We start from the raw sequence: 22,434 nt of genomic DNA, 5'->3' as shown, positions 1-22,434 counted from the left end.
GCACAATGGTCAGTAATTCTTGACCATTCCTCTTTACAGAACTGTTTCAGTTCAGCAATATTCTTGGGATGTCTGGTGTGAATCGCTTTCTTGAGGTCATGCCACAGCATCTCAATCGGGTTGAGGTCAGGACTGGGCCACTTCAGAAGGCATATTTTCTTCTGTTTAAGCCATTCTGTTGTTGATTTACTTCTATGCTTTGGGTCATTGTCCTGTTGCAACACCCATCTTCTGTTGAGCTTCAGCTGGTAGACAGATGGCCTTAGGTTCTCCTGCAAAATGTCTTGATAAACTTGGGAATTCATTTTTCCTTCGATGATAGCAATCCGTCCAGGCCCTGACGCAGCAAAGCAGCCCCAAACCATGATGCCCCCACCACCATACTTCACAGTTGGGATGAGGTTTTGATGTTGGTGCGCTGTGCCTCTTTTTCGCCACACATAGTGTTGTGTGTTTCTTCCAAACAACTCAACTTTGGTTTCATCTGTCCACAGAATATTTTGCCAGTACTGCTGTGGAACATCCAGGTGCTCTTGTGCAAACTGTAAATGTGCAGCAATGTTTTGTTTGGACAGCAGTGGCTTCCTCCCATGGTATCCTCCCATGAAATCCATTCTTGTTTAGTGTTTTACGTATTGTAGATTCGCTAACAGGGATGTTAGCATTTGCCAGTGACTTTTGTAAGTCTTTAGCTGACACTCTAGGATTCTTCTTCACCTCATTGAGCAGTCTGCGCTGTGCTCTTGCAGTCATCTTTACAGGACGGCCACTCCTAGGGAGAGTAGCAGCAGTGCAGAACTTTCTCCATTTATAGTCAATTTGTCTTACCGTGGACTGATGAACAGCAAGGCTTTTGGAGATACTTTTATAACCCTTTCCAGCTATATGCAAGTCAACAATTCTTAATCGTAGGTCTTCTGAGAGCTCTTTTGTGCGAAGCATCATTCACATCAGGCAATGCTTCTTGTGAAAAGCAAACCCAGAACTGGAGTGTGTTTTTTATAGGGCAGGGCAGCTGTAACCAACACCTCCAATCTCATCTCATTGATTGGACTCCAGGTGGCTGACATCTCACTCCAATTAGCTCTTGGAGATGTCATTAGTCTAGGGGTTCACGTATGTTTTCCACCTGCACTGTGAATGTTTACATGGTGTGTTCAATAAAAACATGGCAACATTTCATTCTTTGTGTGTTATTAGTTTAAGCAGACTGTGATTGTCTATTGTTGTGACTTAGATGATGATCAGATCACATTTTATGACCAATTTGTGCAGAAATCCATATCATTCCAAAGGGTTCACATGCCTTTTCTTGCAACTGTAAATACATGTCTAGTTGAAACTGAGAATGCATCAAATGCATCAAAAAGGCGCAACAAAGAGCCGAAACGCGTTGAGCTGTGTCATTCCGCTCTCTAGCTGCATTTTATTTTAACAGGGATTCTAAAAGGAGCCTTACTTAGTTAGATGAGCATTATATTGTAGCTTCCCTATAATCTTTATTGTACCCTTGGGGATTGACTCTCCATAAGGGATCACTGGGTTACTTAGCAGAGTGGGTAATATCTGTTGCCTGCAGTAAACAGCTGATTGGACAGCCGAATTTAATAACAAACCGCACTGTTGTACTTGATGGGATCTGTTTAACTTGGGGCACAGTACTAAGTATCTAATTGGGAAACTATATCGACTTTTTTGATTCCCAGATACTTTGAGACTGATTTGCATTATTATGTGATAGATTTTGGTCTTTACAGATTCCCCATACTATTTAGGTGTCACAAGAGCTACATCTCTGTTTTTCTACTAGCCTAGTATATTTGACCTTTGGACTTTGGTAGATAAACCTGTTCTCTGTCTCCTTTTTACCTTATACAGCAGTGTCAGTATATTTAACTGGCTGACTAGCAGTGCTATTACTGACAGAATTCTACTTTACAGCACAGTTCAAAGTGTCATAATTGTGAAATAGGATCTGTTTAATTTCCCAGACACGTTGTTACATTATTGTGCTATATCTCTATTTTGATTCTGTCAGTAACACTGTTACTTTATGCTGGAGTTTTATGTCACATCTGACATAACATCTTTGTCAGCTGATAGCTCTAGTTTACAGTGTAATATTAATTGCCTTGGGGAACTGTACTGACGTTTATCCACCAGGACCTTATGTCATTCTACTGTGCAGTTCGACATAAATATAATCTCACTGTGCTATATGGGAACCCTACTTTGGCCCATTTCTTACCCGCTCTGCACTAGTGTTCAGGGTTTATAGACACTGGACAGTGCTTTACTACTATTTTTTTTAGAGCAGGGACCATTTCGATCCACTAGACTGCCTTTATATTATATACTGTATTTGATGCATTCTCAGTTTTAACTAGACATGTATTTACGGTATATGTCATACTACTTTTTCTGTAGATGCATATCGGTATGGCTGTCTTTAACGCAAGGCAAACGGGGCAGCTGCCCCGGGCCCAGTTACTCCTGGAGGGCCCAAAGCAGCTGCCCCGTGGCCCCGCTGCCCACATGAAAAAAAAATGCACCGGGCCCGCACACTAAGGGGGTCCACCGGGTGACCCATACACTTATGGCCACCCGGTGAGCATGTTTCAGCAGGGGTCCGGTCGGCACTGTGGCCCTTTAACAGCGCGACCGGGCCCCTTGCTTAACGGCTGCATGGGAGGAAGTGACGTCCGCAAATCACTTCCTCCCACCTCAAAGACATTGGGCCGCGTGGGAGGCTGAGCCAGCATCCAGTGAGGAGGGGGAGCATTGATAAGACCAGGCATTTTATTAAGGGGTGCCCTCGAAGGCACAAGACTCAGGAATCTTTATTCTATACGCCTTCCTCTGTCACTGTCTGTATATTTTCTATTACCTAGGCAACCTGTTCAAAACTGTTTGCAAACCCTCTCTTTATACCTTGACCTATTATTTAGATGCAGCTAGCACTTAGGCAACTTGTGTGACTTTTAACCGGTTAACTGCTGACTGTCAGCAGTCCTTTACAGGTGAGCTGGTACTTTGTGCTCCACTGTGGTAAAGCACAAGATAACTCAGTGCAGGCAGTCATTGTTACACTAGAATATACTGCTAGGTATCTTGCAGAAAAAACGGAGCCAGGTCAGCAACCCCTTATTTTACACTTTACTGCTTGACAGCAACCTTTATTTATTTATTATCAATACGCTGCTATGATCTAGGCAGCTTTTGTGATATTTAACTGGCTAATCGCCGTCTGTCAGAAATCTGTCTTAGCTGAACCATTATCTTGGATCTTTCTGAGGTTAAGCACCATAGAACATTATCAATTATTGTATGTGGAGCTAACCCATGTCGTTAATTGTACTATCATGTAGGGATTTACTTATCCATAAATCTTTTAACTATTGACAGCACTGGTTTAGCAGTCGTCTTATCTTGTTACAGCTATTAGTGATATATAATATAGTATTACTTGGGAATTCTATTCTATTACTTGGGAATACACTGATGTTATATTGTAGCAAAACAGTATTGCTTCAGCATTAGTGTTATGTATACACTTTTACAGCTTGTATAAGTAGTCAGAGTTTTACTCACTGTATAGTCTCCACCCACTCCTGTTGTTCATATGATTTTTCTTTAATATATTTTTATTTTAGATTTATTTATTAAAAGTTACTTTTTAAGCCTATAATCTTCTCAGTAAATCATACACAGGTAGAATGGCATTTTTTTTTTGTTTATTCTCTATGATATTCACCATTTAGGGGTTACCCCCCTTTTTTGTGCCCTCTACCTTGTGATATCTAAATTTTGGCCCTAGGTTAATTCTTTTTCATTTTCTTCGTATAATAATGTATGTCTGTGTGTGTCAGTATGTATGTCTGTGTGTGTCAGTATGTCTGTGTGTGTGTCAGTATGTATGTCTGTGTGTGTGTCAGTATGTATGTCTGTGTGTGTCAGTATGTCTGTGTGTGTCAGTATGTCTGTGTGTGTGTCAGTATGTCTGTGTGTGTCCGTATGTATGTCTGTGTGTGTCAGTATGTCTGTGTGTTTTTCAGTATGTCTGTGTGTGTATGTATGTCTGTGTGTGTCAGTATGTATGGCTGTGTGTGTGTCAGTATGTCTGTGTGTGTCAGTATGTCTGTGTGTGTCAGTATGTATGTCTGTGTGTGTGTGTCAGTATGTCTCTGTGTGTGTCAGTATGTATGTCTGTGTGTGTGTGTGTGTATGTATGTCTGTGTGTGTATCAGTATGTCTGTGTGTGTATTAGTACGTCTCTGTGTGTGTTGGTATGTATGTATGTGTGTGTCAGTATGTCTGTGTGTCAGTTTGTCTGTGTGTGTGTCCGTATGTATGTCTGTGTGTGTGTCAGTATGTCTGTCACAGTGTCAGTATGTCTGTCATAGTGTGTCTGTGTGTGTCAGTATATCTGTTTGTGTGTGTATCTGTATGTTGTCAGTGTGTGTGTCAGTTTGTGTGTGTGTGTATCAGGGTATGTATCTGTATGTAGCCAATGTGTGTATCTGCATGTGTGTCAGTGTTTGTATCTGCATTTGTCAGGTTATGTATATGTGTGTCTGTGTGTTGTCATTGTGTGTGTCTGGTATCTGTATATTTTCAGTGTATCTACATGTGTGTGCATCTGTGTGTCTGCATGTGTGTCTGTATGTGTGTGTGTCAGTGTGTAAATGTGTCTGTATAGCTGCATCTGTATGATTGTGTATATCTGTGTATCTGCAAGTGTTTCTGTGTGTGTGTATGTGTATCACGGTGTGTGTGTGTGTGTTCTTGTGGCAGTGCATGTGTATATGTGCATATATCTCAGCATTCAAACGCCAACACTACAAGGAAATACACACCTGCATTCAAGCTTCAACACTACATATAAACACACCTCTTTTTTTAAACAACAAATTTATATATAAACACACCAGTGCATTCATAAACCAACACTACACATAAATGCATCCTTACATTAAAAATGCCATCTCCACACAAATACTGCTCAGTGCTAAATACAACCCTGTATGCATGGGAAAATGGTAGAGCCCCAGCTATCAAAGCATTGTTGGAGTTGCACGACAGATGGGGATCTACCTTTTGCCCCCTCTTGCCCAAAATAATTCATGCACCAGAGCCCTCGCTACTTTATGTCCGCCTCTGCGTTGGGGTGGGTGGCTTGATTGCATGCCAGGGAGGGGACGACGGGGTCCAGGGGGCCCAAGCAAATGTTTGCCCATGGTCCAATCAGTATTAAAGACGGCCCTGCATATCGGTTCACATTCATATCTATATTGTATCCTTTAAAACAGTCAGTATTTGGATCGTTGCTAGTAAGCTCCGTTAGATCCCCCTTTTTAACCACGAACACACTTTGCACAATTTCTTTCACGGTGTGTATTTTTGCACAGTTTTCTTTTATTGTCGGATGATGTAATACAGGTTTTTCCATGTTCCTCTCTTTTAGCTATTTGCCCATTTTTTGAGCTGATTATTGCACTTGGGTAAGACCTGTGTCTATGCGTTGTAATTAGGCACTTGAAGTTTCTTTGGGGCCTTTTTTCTATCACACAGTAACACGGGTATCTGCTTCTCTTTTTTTGTTTGAATAATATATGGGGTTACCCCCCTTTTCCTTACCCATGTAGTCCACTCTCTGACTATCGGGTCAATACTAGTTTGACCTCCTAGTCACTCTTCTTTTCGCGAACTCTCAAAGGTAATTACTGGAGTTTATTGAAAACTGAAATTATAACCTTTGCAGGGTTATGGTAACATAGAAACATAGAAACATAGAATGTGACGGCAGATAAGAACCATTCGGCCCATCTAGTCTGCCCAGTTTTCTAAATACTTTCATTAGTCCCTGGCCTTATCTTATAGTTAGGATAGCCTTATGCCTATCCCACGCATGCTTAAACTCCTTTACTGTGTTAATCTCTACCACTTCAGCTGGAAGGCTATTCCATGCATCCACTACCCTCTCAGTAAAGTAATACTTCCTGATATTATTTTTAAACCTTTGTCCCTCTAATTTAAGACTATGTCCTCTTGTTGTGGTAGTTTTTCTTCTTTTAAATATAGTCTCCTCCTTTACTGTGTTGATTCCCTTTATGTATTTAAATGTTTCTATCATATCCCCCCTGTCTCGTCTTTCCTCCAAGCTATACATGTTAAGATCCTTTAACCTTTCCTGGTAAGTTTTATCCTGCAATCCATGAACCAGTTTAGTAGCCCTTCTTTGAACTCTCTCTAAGGTATCAATATCCTTCTGAAGATAGGGTCTCCAGTACTGTGTACAGTACTCCAAGTGAGGTCTCACCAGTGTTCTGTACAATGGCATGAGCACTTCCCTCTTTCTACTGCTAATACCTCTCCCTATACAACCAAGCATTCTGCTAGCATTTCCTGCTGCTCTATTACATTGTCTGCCTACCTTTAAGTCATACCTGGGACTATGCACCCAGACCACTTTAATGAGCTGAAGTGGTCTGGGTGCCTATAGTGTCCCTTTACCTTATTTCCCACTCAGTTACTGCTTCAAAGGTTAAATCTGGTTAGTTCTTTAGGTTCATTCTTTTTTTGCAAAGCAAAGCACCCGAACTGAAAACGTAAAAAAATAAAATAAAATAAAAAGTCCAGTTAAGCTGTTTTATCAGGATGTATGGAGGTCATATTGAGCCCTATATACTTTTTTTTGTTTTCGGTTAGCTGAAGTGCTTCCTATTTACATTGGATTTCAATAGAATTTGACCTTGTTAAACTTGTTACACCCTTTGGCTGTCAATAAGACAACCGGTCTTGTTACTTCCTGTTTGACCAGCTCAGTGGCTCAAATCTCAAGAGGCATGCCAATGCCCAGAGCACCTGCCTTGCAAAGACTTCTCATTGAGTAGACTGTGATTGTTTAAATTGGGATTTTACCTACTAAACAGTGATTTGAAAAAAATATTGTATTTGAGCAGTGGAGTGTCCCTTTAAATAGTTACAGCAAGTGCTGCCAGGGGACACATAGTACTTACTTACCTTTTGCTTGTAAAAAGCAAGTTAATATAATTTGTGCAAGTGCATCCTACTGGATTTTCTTCAAAACCGGTGCTTTATAATTATCTGAAATCTTATTGTTTCTACGTGATTCAAATGCTAAAACCATTGATTTTAAAGTTGACGCAGAATGCATCAGGACGAATGTTGCAAATTACGAATGGACCTGGCTTTTGGAAATTTGAAAACTGACAATCCTTTAAAAAAAAAAAAAAAAAAATACCATGCAGTCTCTGTCGGACAGGTGAAACTCTTCTTCTGAAATCACCCTGACAGAAGATTTCTGGTCCTTTTAAATGCTTCTCATAGAGAAGCCTTGGGGACCTACTGAGCATGTGCGGCAATGGAAATTAATTCAATGCTTTTGTATGTGAAGAATCAACAGTGTTGGATGACGTCAATGAAAGACTTTCAAAAATGGAACATTTTCATGAGGTAGTGCCTGTATTGTCTGTCTGACTGATCGTCACTATAGGCCTCCAGACTAGCAAAGGTAAACATTGACGATTCTTAGAAACCGTAATGTTTGTCTGTGCTGTGTGCACCAGCAGGCTTTATCACTGAAGTTCTAGAATGCAACTGCAGTTTGCAAGAGTTTTATTAATGATGCCAGCTCAAGCACAAACCATAGGCAAACAGTGCACCCCAGCTGGCCAGCATCCTCAACTACAGGAAATAAAGGCAAGATGACGGCCCTGATGCAGACCAAGCCCAGCCATCCGGGACATAGAAATGTTTGAGGGATGCAGAGAGCGTGTAATGTTTACCTTGCAATCTGTACTTAAAGTGGTATACATTGTAAAATAAAACTCTGTCGTAATTAAGGAAAGTGGACATGTTTAATAACTGGCATAGCTATAAGCTGAAATTGGCACATTAAATATATGTTTCATTGAAATGGGGGAGGGGGGCAGGACACAGATAGAGGCAGACATGCAGTACATTTACTGCGTGTCTCCCAGTTCCTCCTGTTTGTTCTCCTGCAGTCCAGCCTAGACACTGCTATGGGTGTCATAGCTGGCTCCATACATTCACTGAGAGCTTTTTAAAATGGAGAAAAGTAAGGGGGTCTTAATGTGCAGAATGCTGCAAAATATTTTGAGCGTACTGGTGCTCAGACTGTCCTTTTAAATGATCCCTACTTTCTGTACTTCAATATAATGGTTAATGGAGCAGTGGTAATTGTTCGCATCTTATCACTGGCTCTCCTGTTGCCAAAGTTGATAAAATGAAGCATCTATGAACAGCAATAAAATCTGTTAGCTGACTGCCAAATCAACTAAAATCACAGAGAGAGAACTTACCCACCTTAAGTTCCCTCAGGGAGAAAGGCTCTGTATGAAAACTATATTATTATATAATCCGTTATTTTAATGATTTGGAAACCTTAATCGAGTTGACTCCAGTTTTTGCAAGCTATATGTATTTCCTCCTCAATGTACAGGTATATTGCACATCTTATATATAAAGACCAATACAAAGGCACAACTAGTCAACTATTCTTTTAAAGGGGAACTGTAATGTCTCAAGATTTTTAATATTATGTTTACGTATCCCTATTTTTAATAAATATGTACTTGGAAGTTGTGAAAAATAAAATTTGATGTAGAAATTCACACCTCTTTCTCCTGCTATCGGGCTCCTCCATCTCAACCATGTCAGTCATTGTTATAAACTCTGTTCTGGCATTCATCGTAAAGAACGCATACATAAAAGAAGGGAAATGTGAACAATGTTTCTATTTATCCTCTTCACTTGCAATATTTGACTTGCAGTTGCCTTGACTACACTGGATTACAAGAATGGTTATCACAAGTTATAGGTCAGGCCTGTCCAACCTGCGGCCCCCCAGATGTTGCTAAGCTACTACAACTCCCATGAAAAACAGATAGCCAGGGAATCATGGGAGTTGTAGTTCAGCAACATCTGGGGGCCGCAGGTTGGACAGCCCTGTTATAGGTGATTTCCAATGTTTTACTCAATGGTGTAGAGTTAGAAATAATTTCACAAGTGCTGGGCAAGGCAATTTATCAATAAATAATCTGTCATGTAGGCCACAAATTTAATTTCATTAAAAAAAAAACTAAATGTCTTTAAAAATAATAATTGTGAGCATAGGTGGGTGCATGGGATGTACTGAGGTTTTTAAATGAGAAAATCATGCAAATCTCTGCATCCACTTGGTTATTACTAGAATAACAATCTATAAAGTCCATTTTTAATTTAGTTTTTAAAACTTAGACAGTAATTTTCTGTGTAACATGCTGCATAACACTAAGATTGTGAGATTAGTCACATGAACTGGTGAATATCAAATAAACACATGTAAAGCTAGTCAATGTGCTTTACCACACTTACCCCTTGTGAGTTATCTTTTATTTATTTTTTTCGATTTAATTTTTTTTATTATTTTTCAGACAAAAAGAAACAGTGTGGGGGTACAGAAAGGAAGAATAGGGGGAGAGGGAAGATTTGGAAAGTGCCTCTCATAGGAGCTCTGTATATCTAGTTCCACGAGGAGGCCTTGAAAGGATGGGGGATTGATAGACTTCCAGTTCCTGGCAACACTACGTTGGGCTGTGAGCGCTATGTGCATAATCAGTTTAGTTAATTGTCTTGGATAGGTCTGAGGCATGTCAAGGATGAGGTACGTGTCGGGCAAGAAGGTGATGGGGTGTTCTACCCGTTTAGTTATGAATCTATGTACCTCTCTCCAAAAGCCAGAGAGGGCCGAGCATGACCATCAAACATGTATATATGTGCCTTCCTCGGCACTGCATCGCCAATAAGTAACTGATGAGTGCGGGAACATGAGTTATCTTTTATTTGCATGTAAAGGTAATCAAATGTCTATATGCACTAAACAGAAAATATCTATTTTATGGAATATTCAATTTAATATGTAAGTGATGTGATAGATTTGAGTGCTAAAAATATATAACTTCACAAAAGTATATTTGCTTAGTATGAATCATATGATCAAAAAAAAATAAAAAACAAAGAAGGAACTATTGAATTTGATGTAACATTTGACTTTGCAACAGAATCATAAACTTTAAAGAAACAGCACATAGTTAAAATAAAAATAACATTAGATGCCCTAGAGCAGGGGTGAGCAATCTGCGGCCCTCCAGATGTTTTGGACTACATCTCCCATAATGCTCTTAGGGCCATAATGCTAGCAAAGCATCAAGGAAGATGTAGTCCAAAACATCTGAAGGGCCGCAGATTGCCCACCCCTGCCGTAGAGCATTGTTAACTTAACTAAACCACAGCCTGAATGTAAGAAATTTGCAATGTGATAGTGACACAGCATACTTTATTCACAAACCTAGAAACTGCGTAGAACTGAAAATGTATTCGCAAATTTTATATGAAAACAACCGTGCTGGAAAAATGTCTGATTCTAATATTTTGTTCTATTTTAATTACTTTGGCGTAAAATCTGCAGTTCTCTTGTCATTTCTCCACTATTCTCATTGTAGTGAACAACACCAAACATGTTTGTGCATCTTGGCCACATACAGAGAAAAAAAACTATTTTGCTGAAATGTAAAAATAAATTATACTGGATTGAAAATTCCCAGAAAAAAGTAATTATGTTGCTTACATTTCTCAAATAACATTGTGACATAAAATTATTATGTTTTGATGCCTTACCCCATAATGGCTGGGACAGATCCATCAGGCTTGGTGTCGTCTAATGTAATCTCAACAGGTGCATTATCGTCGGCAATAAACATAGCTCCACAGTAATCTGAATAGAAACAGTCAAATGTATATTTTTGTTCTTTATCTTTATTTTTATTATGCCAGTAAACTTTGAAACATACATACAACAAAATACAGCCTACACATTATTATTATTATTATTATTATTATTATTATATTTATAGAGTGCCGTCAAATTCCGCAGCGCTTTACCATGGGTGGACGAACAGACATGTAGTTGTAACCAGACAAGTTGGACACACAGGAACAGAGGGGTTGAGGGCCCTGCTCAATGAGCTTACATGCTAGAGCGAGTGGGGTAAAATGACACAAAAGGTAAGGATAGTATTAGACTAGTGACAGTTGCAGAAGAGGAATCAGTTGGGAGCTATTAACAGTTTAATTGATACGCTTTTATGAAGAAGTGGGTTTTTAACGATTTTTTGAAGGAGTGGAGACTGGGTGAGCATCTAACGGAGGAGGGAAGCGAGTTCCACAGGAACGGTGCAGCCCTCGAGAAATCTTGAAGGCGAGCATCAGAGGTGGGAGTACGGACAGAAGATAGACGTAAGTCTTCAGCAGATCGTAAGGGCCTAGACGGGACATACTTGTGTATAAGGGAGGATAGATAGGTGGGAGCAGCATTATGTACAGATTTGAAAGCAAGAACCAGACTTTTAAATTGAGCTCAAATTAAAGGTTTACGCCAACCAAAAATGTTTAGTCAGAGTAAACCTTGCTTTCTAAGTATCACCCCAAATATAAACTAGAAAATAGCTAAAACTCACCTCCATTTCTCCCTCAGGTAGTTCCACCTCTGTTTATGTCACTAGACTGGGACAAAAGACTGGGAGACCGGATTGAGACAGCACAGAGCTGAGGATGTGCCATCATCAGCTTTCTGTTGCCAGCATGCTTTGCGTGCTGATGACAGATATCAAACACGCACAGAATAAGGCCTGGACTGGCCATCAGCCAAATGCCTGGTGGGCCACGATGGTCAGGGGCCGAGGCCGGCAGAGAACTTCCCTGCACTATCAAAGCGTGGCCCTGCTGTGTCCCATGCCTGGCAGGTGGGGAGATCAAATATCTCCCTCACCATCCCAAAGGCATTTTGCTGCGGCTGCCGGAGAGGGAGGAAGGAAGGAAATTAGTACCCAGGAGCTCCAGCTTACAGCTCCGTTGGGTACTTCCACTTGCGAGGTTGGCATGTTGCTATGGTTACCATGGCAACGCTCCAATCTCGCAAGAGTGAACCCTAGCCCCACTAGGAACATCAGGGATTGCAGCAAGGTCTCCACTCCATGAGCAAAGGTAAGAAGGGAGGAGGGACAAAAAAAAAAACTCACATATATTGCTTTAATCTACCCACCCCCCCATACACAATACCTCCCTACCCACACTGCACCATTCACACATACACACTGCAGCCCTCACACACACACATGCATACTGCACCTCTCACACACACAGCAAGGTCTCCCCTGTCTGGGCATAGGTAAGAAGTGGGACATAAAGAATATCTTTTCATAATTAAAAAAACACATATATTTCTTTAATCTGCCCCCATACACAAACACAGGCACAATTTTCTTTCCTGGCCCTTTTGTCCTCTAGTATCCTACTTATGGAGGCACCAGAGACAAGTTACAAGCAAACACAGCGCAAGCATGTTAATAAATTAGCTTGAGCTGTGCATAACAAATACAGGGCCTTTTTCTCATGCAAGAGTTCTTCCGCAGAGCTCTGCGCATTGAACCAACATGCTCACTTGATGACAAAACACCCACTCGCTAGCCCCACTCCCCACAGTGGGCTGCTGTGGTGCAAAAATGCCTGGGCTGAATTTTTTTCCCAGTCCGGCCCTGCACAGAACTCTAGAGATGTCCCGAACAGTTCGCCGGGAACTGTTCGCCGGCGAACATAGCTTGTTCGCGGTCACCGCGGTGGGCGAACATATGCGATGTTCGGTCCGCCCCCTATTCGTCATGGAGGTGGGAGGGTCTGGGAGGGAGGGTCTGCTGCTGATTGGCTGGAATGTGTCTGCTGACTGTGAGGTACAGGGTCAAAGTTTACTCAATGATGACAAATAGGGGGCGGACCGAACATCGCATATGTTTGCCGTCTGTGGCGAACGCTAACAAGCTATGTTCGCCAGGAACTATTCGCCAGCTAACTATTCGGGACTTCTCTACTCCACAAATGAAATATTTTATCCCTGAATACTATGTTTTTGTAATTATTCATCTAGTTGTGGCTTAAACATCATGTACATCTGTACATGAGTTACACCTTTGTCAGTAGAGTGGTTAAGCTCTGTATATGCAGCATTATACAAGAAAATGCATCTATACAAGAAAATGCATCTATACATACTAATGTGAATATTTATTTGTTTACGGTGATCACATTTCTTACCCTTTTTCCTCCAGAAGGCTTCCTTGTAGTACATCATACATTTAATAACAGATCCCATTGGAAGACGCTGAATTAACTGGTTTCTGACCGGAGGGAGTTGTGGTTTAAAGTGGATCTTTGTAGTTAGAATTGGTGGTATGGCACTGATAACATACTTCCCCTAGAATAGAAATCATGCTTAGTAAGATCAAGCAGTAATAAGAACAATTTAAATTGCGTATTACAGGATAATAATTCACAATGACTTTTCTGTAGCAGTTTCATCTGCCACCCACTTGTGAAAATTTTAGTATGATTTACTATGTATTTTTCTGCTGCACTCTCTTTAATCCATATAATAGTGGGTCTAAACACAGTATGAAATAATATTTTGCATTCTTAGATAGCTTACTAGTAACTAGAAAACCACAGGGCGTACTTGCCTTTATAAGTCAGTTAATACCAATTATCTTTGCACTATTGGAAGGTTGTCATTGGAATTGTTTTATTTACAGTTATGATATTCTTGTTGTCACTTTACATCTAGGAATACCAGTAGTACTTGCTGTAAAATGTAATACAAAATCTGATATGACAGACTTTTATCCATATTTACCTGATAGATTTCATGATTTAAGGTTTCCACGATTACTTTGTCTCCTGATTGGTCAAGGCTTACAACTGGTCTCTCTAACTTCACTCGTCCTTGGAGACAATCCATTAGTTTCTCACTTATCTGTCCAGATCCTCCTACAAACTTTCTTTCCTGAAACCAAAGATAAATATGATTTTACAAATTATTTATTTCAGTATACTCATTTACTTCACATCCTTTGTAATTTGCCATTATACAGAGATGCAATTTTTAAAAATACATTTTTTTATTTTTTTTTTTTTAAGAATTCAGCACTTATATGATTGTATAATAATATTATGAAGGTGTTTGACAGATTCACAGTCAATGCTTTGTCACATAGTCTTCTTTTAAGTAACGAATTAAGAGTAAAAAATCAATGATAAGCTGGCAGGCAGCTGAAAGAAGGTGGTGTATCGTTCTGGCATGAATGTTTGCCGAACCGACCGATAGCCTGCCTGGCCTTCCTCACTCAGAGCAGACCATGCGCAAAGCACTGCTGATACACTCTCTGCATGATTCTAATGGCCTGACACCATTCAGCACCAGCATTACATCACATTATCATTATAGCTGATACCATTTGGGCACTGTGGACAAAGGGTCCACTTCTGGGTTCCATTCACCCTCTCGTGGTAATATTTCTTTAAGAAATTTACTAGTAGGATTTGGGGAACACTAAAATATTTACCAATGCAAAATCAATGACTCATCCAACTTACTGAAACCTACTGGGAATTATTCATTAGTATTCTTAGTTGAGCTAAAGACGAACGTGGAAATTGCTAGATATTTGCTAAAATGTTTCCAATGTGTTTGCATCTTCAGTGAAAAGTTGAAAGTTCATACATGCGTCAATTTTTTTTAAAAATTGAAACTCCACTACCTGGCCACCGTTCGTCACAGAAAACATCCGTTCTGTTCCACCACAGAGCTTTGTGTACCACAGGAACCAAAGAGCAGAAACCTGTTGAGGCTCTGAGGTGACATTCACATTTACGTAGAGTAGAGCAAACCTCTTTGCAAGCCTAATAAAACACAAAACATTAAGTGAGCATTGTAGGTAAGCCACTGACATAACATGCTGATCATGCAATCCATACATAAAAACATGACACTTTACCATTCTTAAGAATTTGTTACTGCTTGGTTATAAAAATCAGGTACTGTGTGATTCTGACTTATTAAAACTATAATAATCACAGTTTCAGAAATGCAGCTGTATAATTTTAATTTTAGACATGTTAAGCACCATGTCATTATAAGCTAATACAGGGGTGAACTACAACTCCCATGATGCTTTGCATGCCTTTGGAAAGACTTTAGAATGGCAAAGCATCATGGAAGCTGTAGTTTTAAAACATCTGGGGATCTACCTTTTGGGCACCCATGTGTTAATAAACTTATTTAAAAAGTATTTATTTAAAAAGTAGGTATCAAATAGAGATAACTAGATTAGGGCACTGTTATTCTGTTTGGCTTTGGATTTATATAGAAACTGTTCACTGTTATAGATGGCAAACAAATGAATCAATTTATTTAACAAAATGAAAACCGAGAAATCCCCTGTTTAAGTTTTAGTTGTTCTTTTATTACTTTACCACTTGTTTATGTTGGTTTTAATAGTTGCCACTCTACCCTACCTTTGAATGAAGGCCCATATAATTAAACACGGTCTGTGGAACGTGTGGAATGATTTTATTTGGCACTAAAAATGAGCTTCAATGTCACTTCTGGACAGAACTGAGAGATCTGTGCATGTGATGCCGATTGCAGTATGCATTAAAGGGTTACTGAAACTCAATTGAAATATACACCATCGAATAGCATTACATTTGTAAATAGAATGGGCCACTAGTGATCCATAAAAATTTAAGTGTCCTGCATGGTTATAGTTAACATATGATACTGGTTAATGGTAGGGAATTGGAGTATTGAGAAATTGGTGAATGTAAGGTAGCATGGATATTATCTAGAGAAGGTGGTTGTTTTGATGGTGTTTGTGTTATATAGTTTTTTTTTGAATGGGTTACTATTGAAACTGTTGGAAGACTTTGTCACTACAATGATTTTACATGTGGTGTATGTTAATTTTATTTTGATAAATAAATAAAAGTTAATTTAATGTAAGCTTTATATGTTGTGTACATCCATATTTATAATATTGATATTGGTTTGTTTTACTTAAGAGTGCATTGCATGGATTAGGAATACTGTGCTCTTTCTATGTACAATCGCAGGAGCTGTTTACATTAAAAAATATACTTACCTGGCGAGCAATTCTTACACTAAAATGGCTCCAACAATGGTTTTGATGTGTTTCAGAAAACTATACTTTGCATGTGATGGCATGCTACAAACTGTGAAATTTTGATTAAGGCATTGGAAGGGGTGGGTTCCAAATGCAAACTCATGGGCAATACTTGTAATATTCCATACTTTGGTTTAAAAAAAAAAAAAAAAAAAAAAAAGCTTTGTTTAAAATAGTGTCCATTACTTAATGGTATCTGCAGAAATGCAGTATGAAGTCTCAAATACAATGCCTGTCTGTGCTCATTTGCATATATATCTGGAAACTCTGAGATACGTGTGGAAACATGATTTCTCCAGTTTCTATGTCCAATGCTTGGCCAGTGGATTGTTTTGAAACTGGGGGAGGACAGGAGTTGAATGGAGATTAAATACTACATTACTCAAAAACAAACATTTTTGCTTAATTATCAGATTGACTAAGTGGGTGTAAGGCCAAAGATATAGCCCACACACAGTATCACTTCATATTGTGCCTCAAAAAACACCACTGCAGGATAATATTTAAGCATAATATAAAATCCCTTTAATTGAATTTTATTGAGAAGCCTTTACTTTCTTACTGATATCACCTTCATGCAAAAAAAATCCAATTAACAATAAATTTTACTCATAGTGCAAAATGTTTACTTTGTCCAGCAAACGTTGTCAATAAACTCTTTCATTGACATTTGATCCCATTCTGCAGCATGGGGTGCCTTCCACGGAGCATCGACGGGTATCTGAAAAAAGAAATATGAAGAGTCAAAAACCTATAACTCCGCACTTATAATATTCTTCTTCTTTATTAATTTGACCTTCATTATTGGCTTAAAGAATCTCAATAATAAAGCCATTGTAGTGGTTATTGGGCTTGGAGGCTACCGGTGCTGGCCATCTTATTCTGTATCAAGCCATTGTTTAGTAAGTTTGCCACAATCCTTCAAGTGCCAGTGATCCGGACCCTCATTCACAGTATTGCTACTGTGGTCTATATAGCTGATGCTCTCATGAATGGTGTCCACATTTGACATTGCTAAAATGAAAACATAGCTTCTACATTGGCAATATGGTGAGTGATAAGTGGTGCCAGAGGGACCTGGAAAAGGTGCTAACTGGAACATAACTTGCAAATATGGATGGGCTAAGATCATGACTTAAAGGACCACTCTAGGCACCCAGACCACTTCAGCTTAATGAAGTGGTCTGGGTGCCAGGTCCAGCTAGCTTTTACCCTGTTTTTTATAAACATAGCAGTTTCAGAGAAACTGCTATGTTTATACTGAGGGTTAAGCCAGCCTCCAGAGCCTCTAGTGGCTGTCTCACTGACAGCCGCTAGAGGCGCTTGCGTGCTTCTCACTGTGAAAATCACAGTGAGAGCACGCAAGCGTCCATAGGAAAGCATTATGAATGCTTTCCTATGCGACCGGCTGAATGCGAGCGCGGCTCCTGTCGCGCATGCGCATTCAGCCGATGACGTCGCAAGGAAGAAGAGGAGGAGGAGGAAAGCTCCCCGCCCGGCGCTGGAGAAAGAGGTAAGTTTAACCCCTTCCTCCCCCCAGAGCCCGGCGGGAGTGGGTCCCTGAGGGTGGGGGCACCCTCAGGGCACTCTAGTGCCAGGAAAACGAGTATGTTTTCCTGGCACTAGAGTGGTCCTTTAAGCTTCCTTTGGAATTAAAGGAACACTCAAAGAACCATAACCACTCATTGTCCTGTAGTGGTTATGGTGCCATGAGTCCTCTGTCACCTCCAATTATAATGAGTCAAACAATTGTATAATGGTTGGATTCACTCGGGGTATGCTGGGTGCTACAACCTGTCTCCTCTACAGCTCAGTTAGACTCAGAAGTGCCCCTTAGTAAAGCCTGCAATGTTGGCTAGCACTGCTAGCACATTAGCTTAATTCTCTCTGCCAATGAGCTAAGCCCTGCATCACCAGGTTTAGCAGTAATGCAGACAGTTATCAGTGTCCATGAGACCACAGGTAATTCTAAAATGGTTTGATTCCTTACAACAGGGGGAATTTCACGGCACTCCTGTCACCACAAACACTACAGCATGCTGTAAGATGTGTTCTTATTAAAGTTTTTTTGGGAGATTTTCCATAGTCCATACATTCGTGCAAAGAATGCTTTTAACTTGTTTCTATATAAGTTATCAATAACTTTTGAGAATAGATTAACATTTAAAATGAGAAATTGTACATTTTGTTTGCACACCTGCTACTGTTACCATTGTAAAGCTATAGCATCATGGACATTTTGTTGTTACAATGAAATAAAAATAACTGTACCTCTTCTCCCCATTTGTCAATCGTTCTCCAAAGATTATTATAATCTAGAATAACAAATAGATTCCATGAAGGTGGGAATGCTCCATGAAACGCATGTGTCTTTCCCTGTAAAATACACAATTCTTTTTAAGAATAATACACTAGTGTTAATGATTAACTGCACAGAGAACAAGACTGAATAAAAAATGATAAGTGAAATGAAATCTACAATTCAAAATAAACAGAAGATCTGCAAATAGAATAAACATACTACATAAAAGGTGCTAAAAGTAAATACTTCTCCAGTTTAATTCAGTAGCATAGATCAATACGCATTAGAGCGACTAAATAATGCCATCAATAAAGCATATCTCTGCTAACAAAAACCAAAAACATGCTTATTTCAATTTTATGAATGTTTCATTTGAAGGGCCACTGTAGTCACCAGAACCACTACAGTTTAGTGTAGTGGTTCTGGTGTCTACAGCCTGTGCCCACAGGCTTTTCAATTTAAACACTGCTTTTTTGGAGAAAAGGTAGTGTTTACATTGATACTTAGTGACACATCTAGTGGCACTCACTCATATGGTCACTAGAGGTGCTTCCTAGTCCAGTGCTGCAATATGTGCAGCACTGGCTTTCAGCGTCTCCGCACTATGCATGGAGACGCTGAACGTTACTCATAGAGATGCACTGATTCAATGCATTTCGATAAGGAGATGCTGACTAGTGCAGCACAGTGTTTTGCCAGGCAGGGGCGGACTGACCGGTCGGGAACTTCGGACATGGTCCGAGGGCCCGGCCAGGAGGGGGGCCCGCCATCAGGGGGCCCGGCCGCCCCTTTAAATGCTGCAGCCGCCTGAGCGCTCTCTTAAGAGCCTCAGGCGGCTGCAGCTTCTCACCTCCCCTCCCCTGTAGCGTGGCCGAGCTGCACTCCGGTCCGCGGTGCCTGGCCGGAGTGATAGGAAGGTGCACACTGAGTGTGCACCTTCCTGTCAGTCCGGACGGTTACAGGAAACAGAAACTCCTGTTCCGCGGAGGGGGGAGTAAGAAGAGGGGAAGAGTAAGAAGGGGGAGTAAGAAGAGGGGGAGTAAGAAGAGGGGGAGAGTAAGAAGGGGGGTATGAAGAAGGGGGAGTAAGAGGAGGGCAATTGCCCCCTCCCCTGTCCGCAGGCACTGTGCGGGCAGGGGAGGGAGGAAGAGAGGACCCGGGAGCTCAGCTCCTCTGGGTCCTACTTGCGCGAGCACAGATCGTTGCCGCGGTTACCACGGCAACGTTACGGCTCTTGCGAGAGTAAACTCTAGCCCTGGAGCTATGGGCTAGAGTTCACTCTCAACACTGTGACCACCAGGGATTCCTGGTGGTCGCAGTGGTGAGAGTGAACTCTAGCCCCATAAACACACTGCCCCCACACACCATACACATTCACACACTGCCCCCATACACCCACACACACCATACACATTTACACACATTGCCTCACACACACACACACATACACTGCCCACCCATACACACACAGCCCCCCATACTAACATTGCCACACACATACACAACCCCCTCATACACACATTGCCCCACACACCCTACACATTCACACACTACACCCCCTCACACACACTGAACCTTTCACACACACTGAACCCCTTACACATTGCACCACTGCTCCTATACCCTACTACAGCCTCATATCCCAGCAGACCCCAGGTAAGTTGTCAAACTGTTCTTAAACGGTTTGACTACTTACTCTGAAAGGGGGGCCTGGCCCTCCTGGCACCATAACGACTACACAGAGCAGTAGTGGTTATTGTGCATGGATTATTTCTTTAAATAATCTACAAGTGCCCCATTAGTCAGCAAGCCAGCCAGCCCACAGGCCGGCCAGCCAGCCAGCCCACAGGCCGGCCAGCCAGCCCAAAGGCTGGCCAGTAGCCAGCCTGCCCACAGGCCACCAGTCAGGCTTACAGCCAGCAAGCCCACAGCCTGCCAACCACAGCCAGCAAGCCACAGCCTGCCAGCCAGCAAGGCACAGCCAGCAAGCCAACAGCCTGCCAGCCGCAGCCAGCAAGCCCACAGCCTGCCGGCAGTAGCCAGCAAGCCCACAGCCTGCCAGCAAGCCCACAGCCTGCCGGCTGCAGCCAGTAAGCCCACAGCCTTCCAGCAACAGTAATTAAGGTAAGAGGAGCCAACTTGGCCTAGGTATCAGCGAGCTATGTTGTGTTGCTATATTGTGAATAGGAACCAGAGTGTTGGAGAGACCCCCCTCCAGGCCCCATTAGACTCCATTGTAGTCTCTAATGGGACCTGGAGGAAATTCTTTCTAACACACTCTCTAAAGGACACTGAGATAGCCTCTGCTAGAAAGACCCCCCCCCCCCTCCATGGCCCATTAGCCCTCAATTGTAGTCTCTACTGGGGCCTCGAAGGGATTATTGCACTTTTGTTCCTTGTGTCTAAAGATTGTGTAGGGTGTGGCTGGAGGCGGTGCATGGAGGCGGGACATGGGTGGCGCTTGCTGCGGAGTATGGGTGGGGCCTGTAAGGGGGCCCTTGATTTATTTTGCCGGGGGCCCTGATGGTTCTCAGTCCGCCCCTGTTGCCAGGTATGCAAAACAGACTCCAAGTGCTTTCCTATGGGTAACCATTGGATGGCTGAGATCATCAAGATCGATGACCTCAGTCATGGGGGCAGTGCTAGGTGAGAACAATCGGTGAGGTGTAGGAGAGAAGGTGAGTAAAATCGCCTCTCAGTGCAATCGGACCATGGCTGGTCACCTAAATAGCTAGTTAAAGGAACATATAGGATCAGGAACACAAACATGTATTCCTAAACCCTATAGGGTTTAACCCGCCATTTAGGTGGCTTGCCCCCAGTTAGCCCCCTATAAAAGTTTAAAACTCACCTTATTTCCAGAGCCGTGCAGGTCCGCCGGAGCTGTCTCCACCACCTTTGTGACATAATCAAAATGTCTGATTTTTAGACAGGAAAGCATTGGATTAGCTAAAATCAGCATGGGGCCAATCAGGACCTCCTCATAGAGATGCACTGAATTAATGCATGTCTATGAGGAAAATTCAGTGTCTCCATGCAGAGCACATATAATTGGGGACGTGGGGACGCTGAACGGCAGTGCTGCTTTTTCGGCAGCACTGACCCATGAAGCACCTCCAGTGGCCATCTAAGGAGTGGCCACTTGGAGGTGTCCCTAGAGGCAATGTAAACACTGCCTTTTCTCTGAAAATGCAGTGTTTACATGAAAAAAGCCTGAAGGGAACTATTATACTCACCAGAACAACTGGTGACTATAGTGTCCCTTTAAACACTATGTTTATATTCCTGACACTATAGTGTTCCTTTAAGCTTACAGACATGGGCAGAACCAGATTTTCATCACAGGAGGTCATATTTAGGTCATGTTCTTAAAAAGCAGAAGTGTGGTAAGACAGAGGACGTAGCGGTATACAGTAGCAACCTAGGCCAAAACATTACATTTCTCCAAAACCACCACAAAATACATTTAGATTGACACTTTATATGGAACTAAAATATCTTTAAGATTGATACATAATCTTTTTGACAGGTGTTCTTCTGACACCTAGCAATTCTAACAATACTTATTATGGATTATCGATACACAGAAACTAACTTTGGAAATGTAGCCTGTCTCATGCTTAAAAGCATAGTAAGAAATGGTATTATCATATAAATAGGGTTTCAAATGATAACATTGCTGCTATTAAAGGGACACTATAGTCACCTGAACAACTTTAACTTAATGAAGCCGTTTTGGTGTATAGAACATGCCCCTGCAGCCTCACTGCTCAATCCTCTACCATTTAGGAGTTAAATCCTTTTCTTTATGAACCTTAGTCACACCTCCCTGCATGTGATTTGCACAGCCTTCCATAAACACTTCCTGTAAAGAGAGCCCTATCTAGGCTTTCTTTATTGCAAGTTCTGTTTAATTAAGATTTTCTTATCCCCTGCTATGTTAATAGCTTGCTAGACCCTGCAAGAGCCTCCTGTATGTGATTAAAGTTCAATTTAGAGATTGAGATACAATTATTTAAGGTAAATTACATCTGTTTG

At 41.3% G+C, this 22,434-nt stretch overlaps 1 protein-coding gene across 1 annotated transcript in view; it reads right to left on the bottom strand.

Annotated features, from left to right (window-relative positions):
* The window catches only part of LOC134606766 (amine oxidase [flavin-containing] A-like), a 105,502-nt gene that overhangs the window by 36,008 nt on the left and 47,060 nt on the right, over nt 1-22,434 (bottom strand). Inside the window, exons 4-9 of the mRNA XM_063450142.1 lie at nt 18,366-18,470; nt 16,724-16,815; nt 14,670-14,811; nt 13,766-13,915; nt 13,171-13,330; nt 10,702-10,798 (exon numbers count right to left, since the gene is read on the bottom strand). Coding sequence (XP_063306212.1) covers nt 10,702-10,798; nt 13,171-13,330; nt 13,766-13,915; nt 14,670-14,811; nt 16,724-16,815; nt 18,366-18,470 — 746 coding nt within the window. The remainder of the gene's footprint in view (nt 1-10,701; nt 10,799-13,170; nt 13,331-13,765; nt 13,916-14,669; nt 14,812-16,723; nt 16,816-18,365; nt 18,471-22,434) is intronic.

The sequence above is a fragment of the Pelobates fuscus genome, chromosome 1 (assembly GCF_036172605.1).
Source record: "Pelobates fuscus isolate aPelFus1 chromosome 1, aPelFus1.pri, whole genome shotgun sequence".
In the NCBI taxonomy this organism is placed as follows: domain Eukaryota; kingdom Metazoa; phylum Chordata; class Amphibia; order Anura; family Pelobatidae; genus Pelobates; species Pelobates fuscus.
The sequence above is the reverse complement of the archived record's forward strand: the minus strand, read 5'-3'. Positions and strand labels throughout refer to the sequence as shown.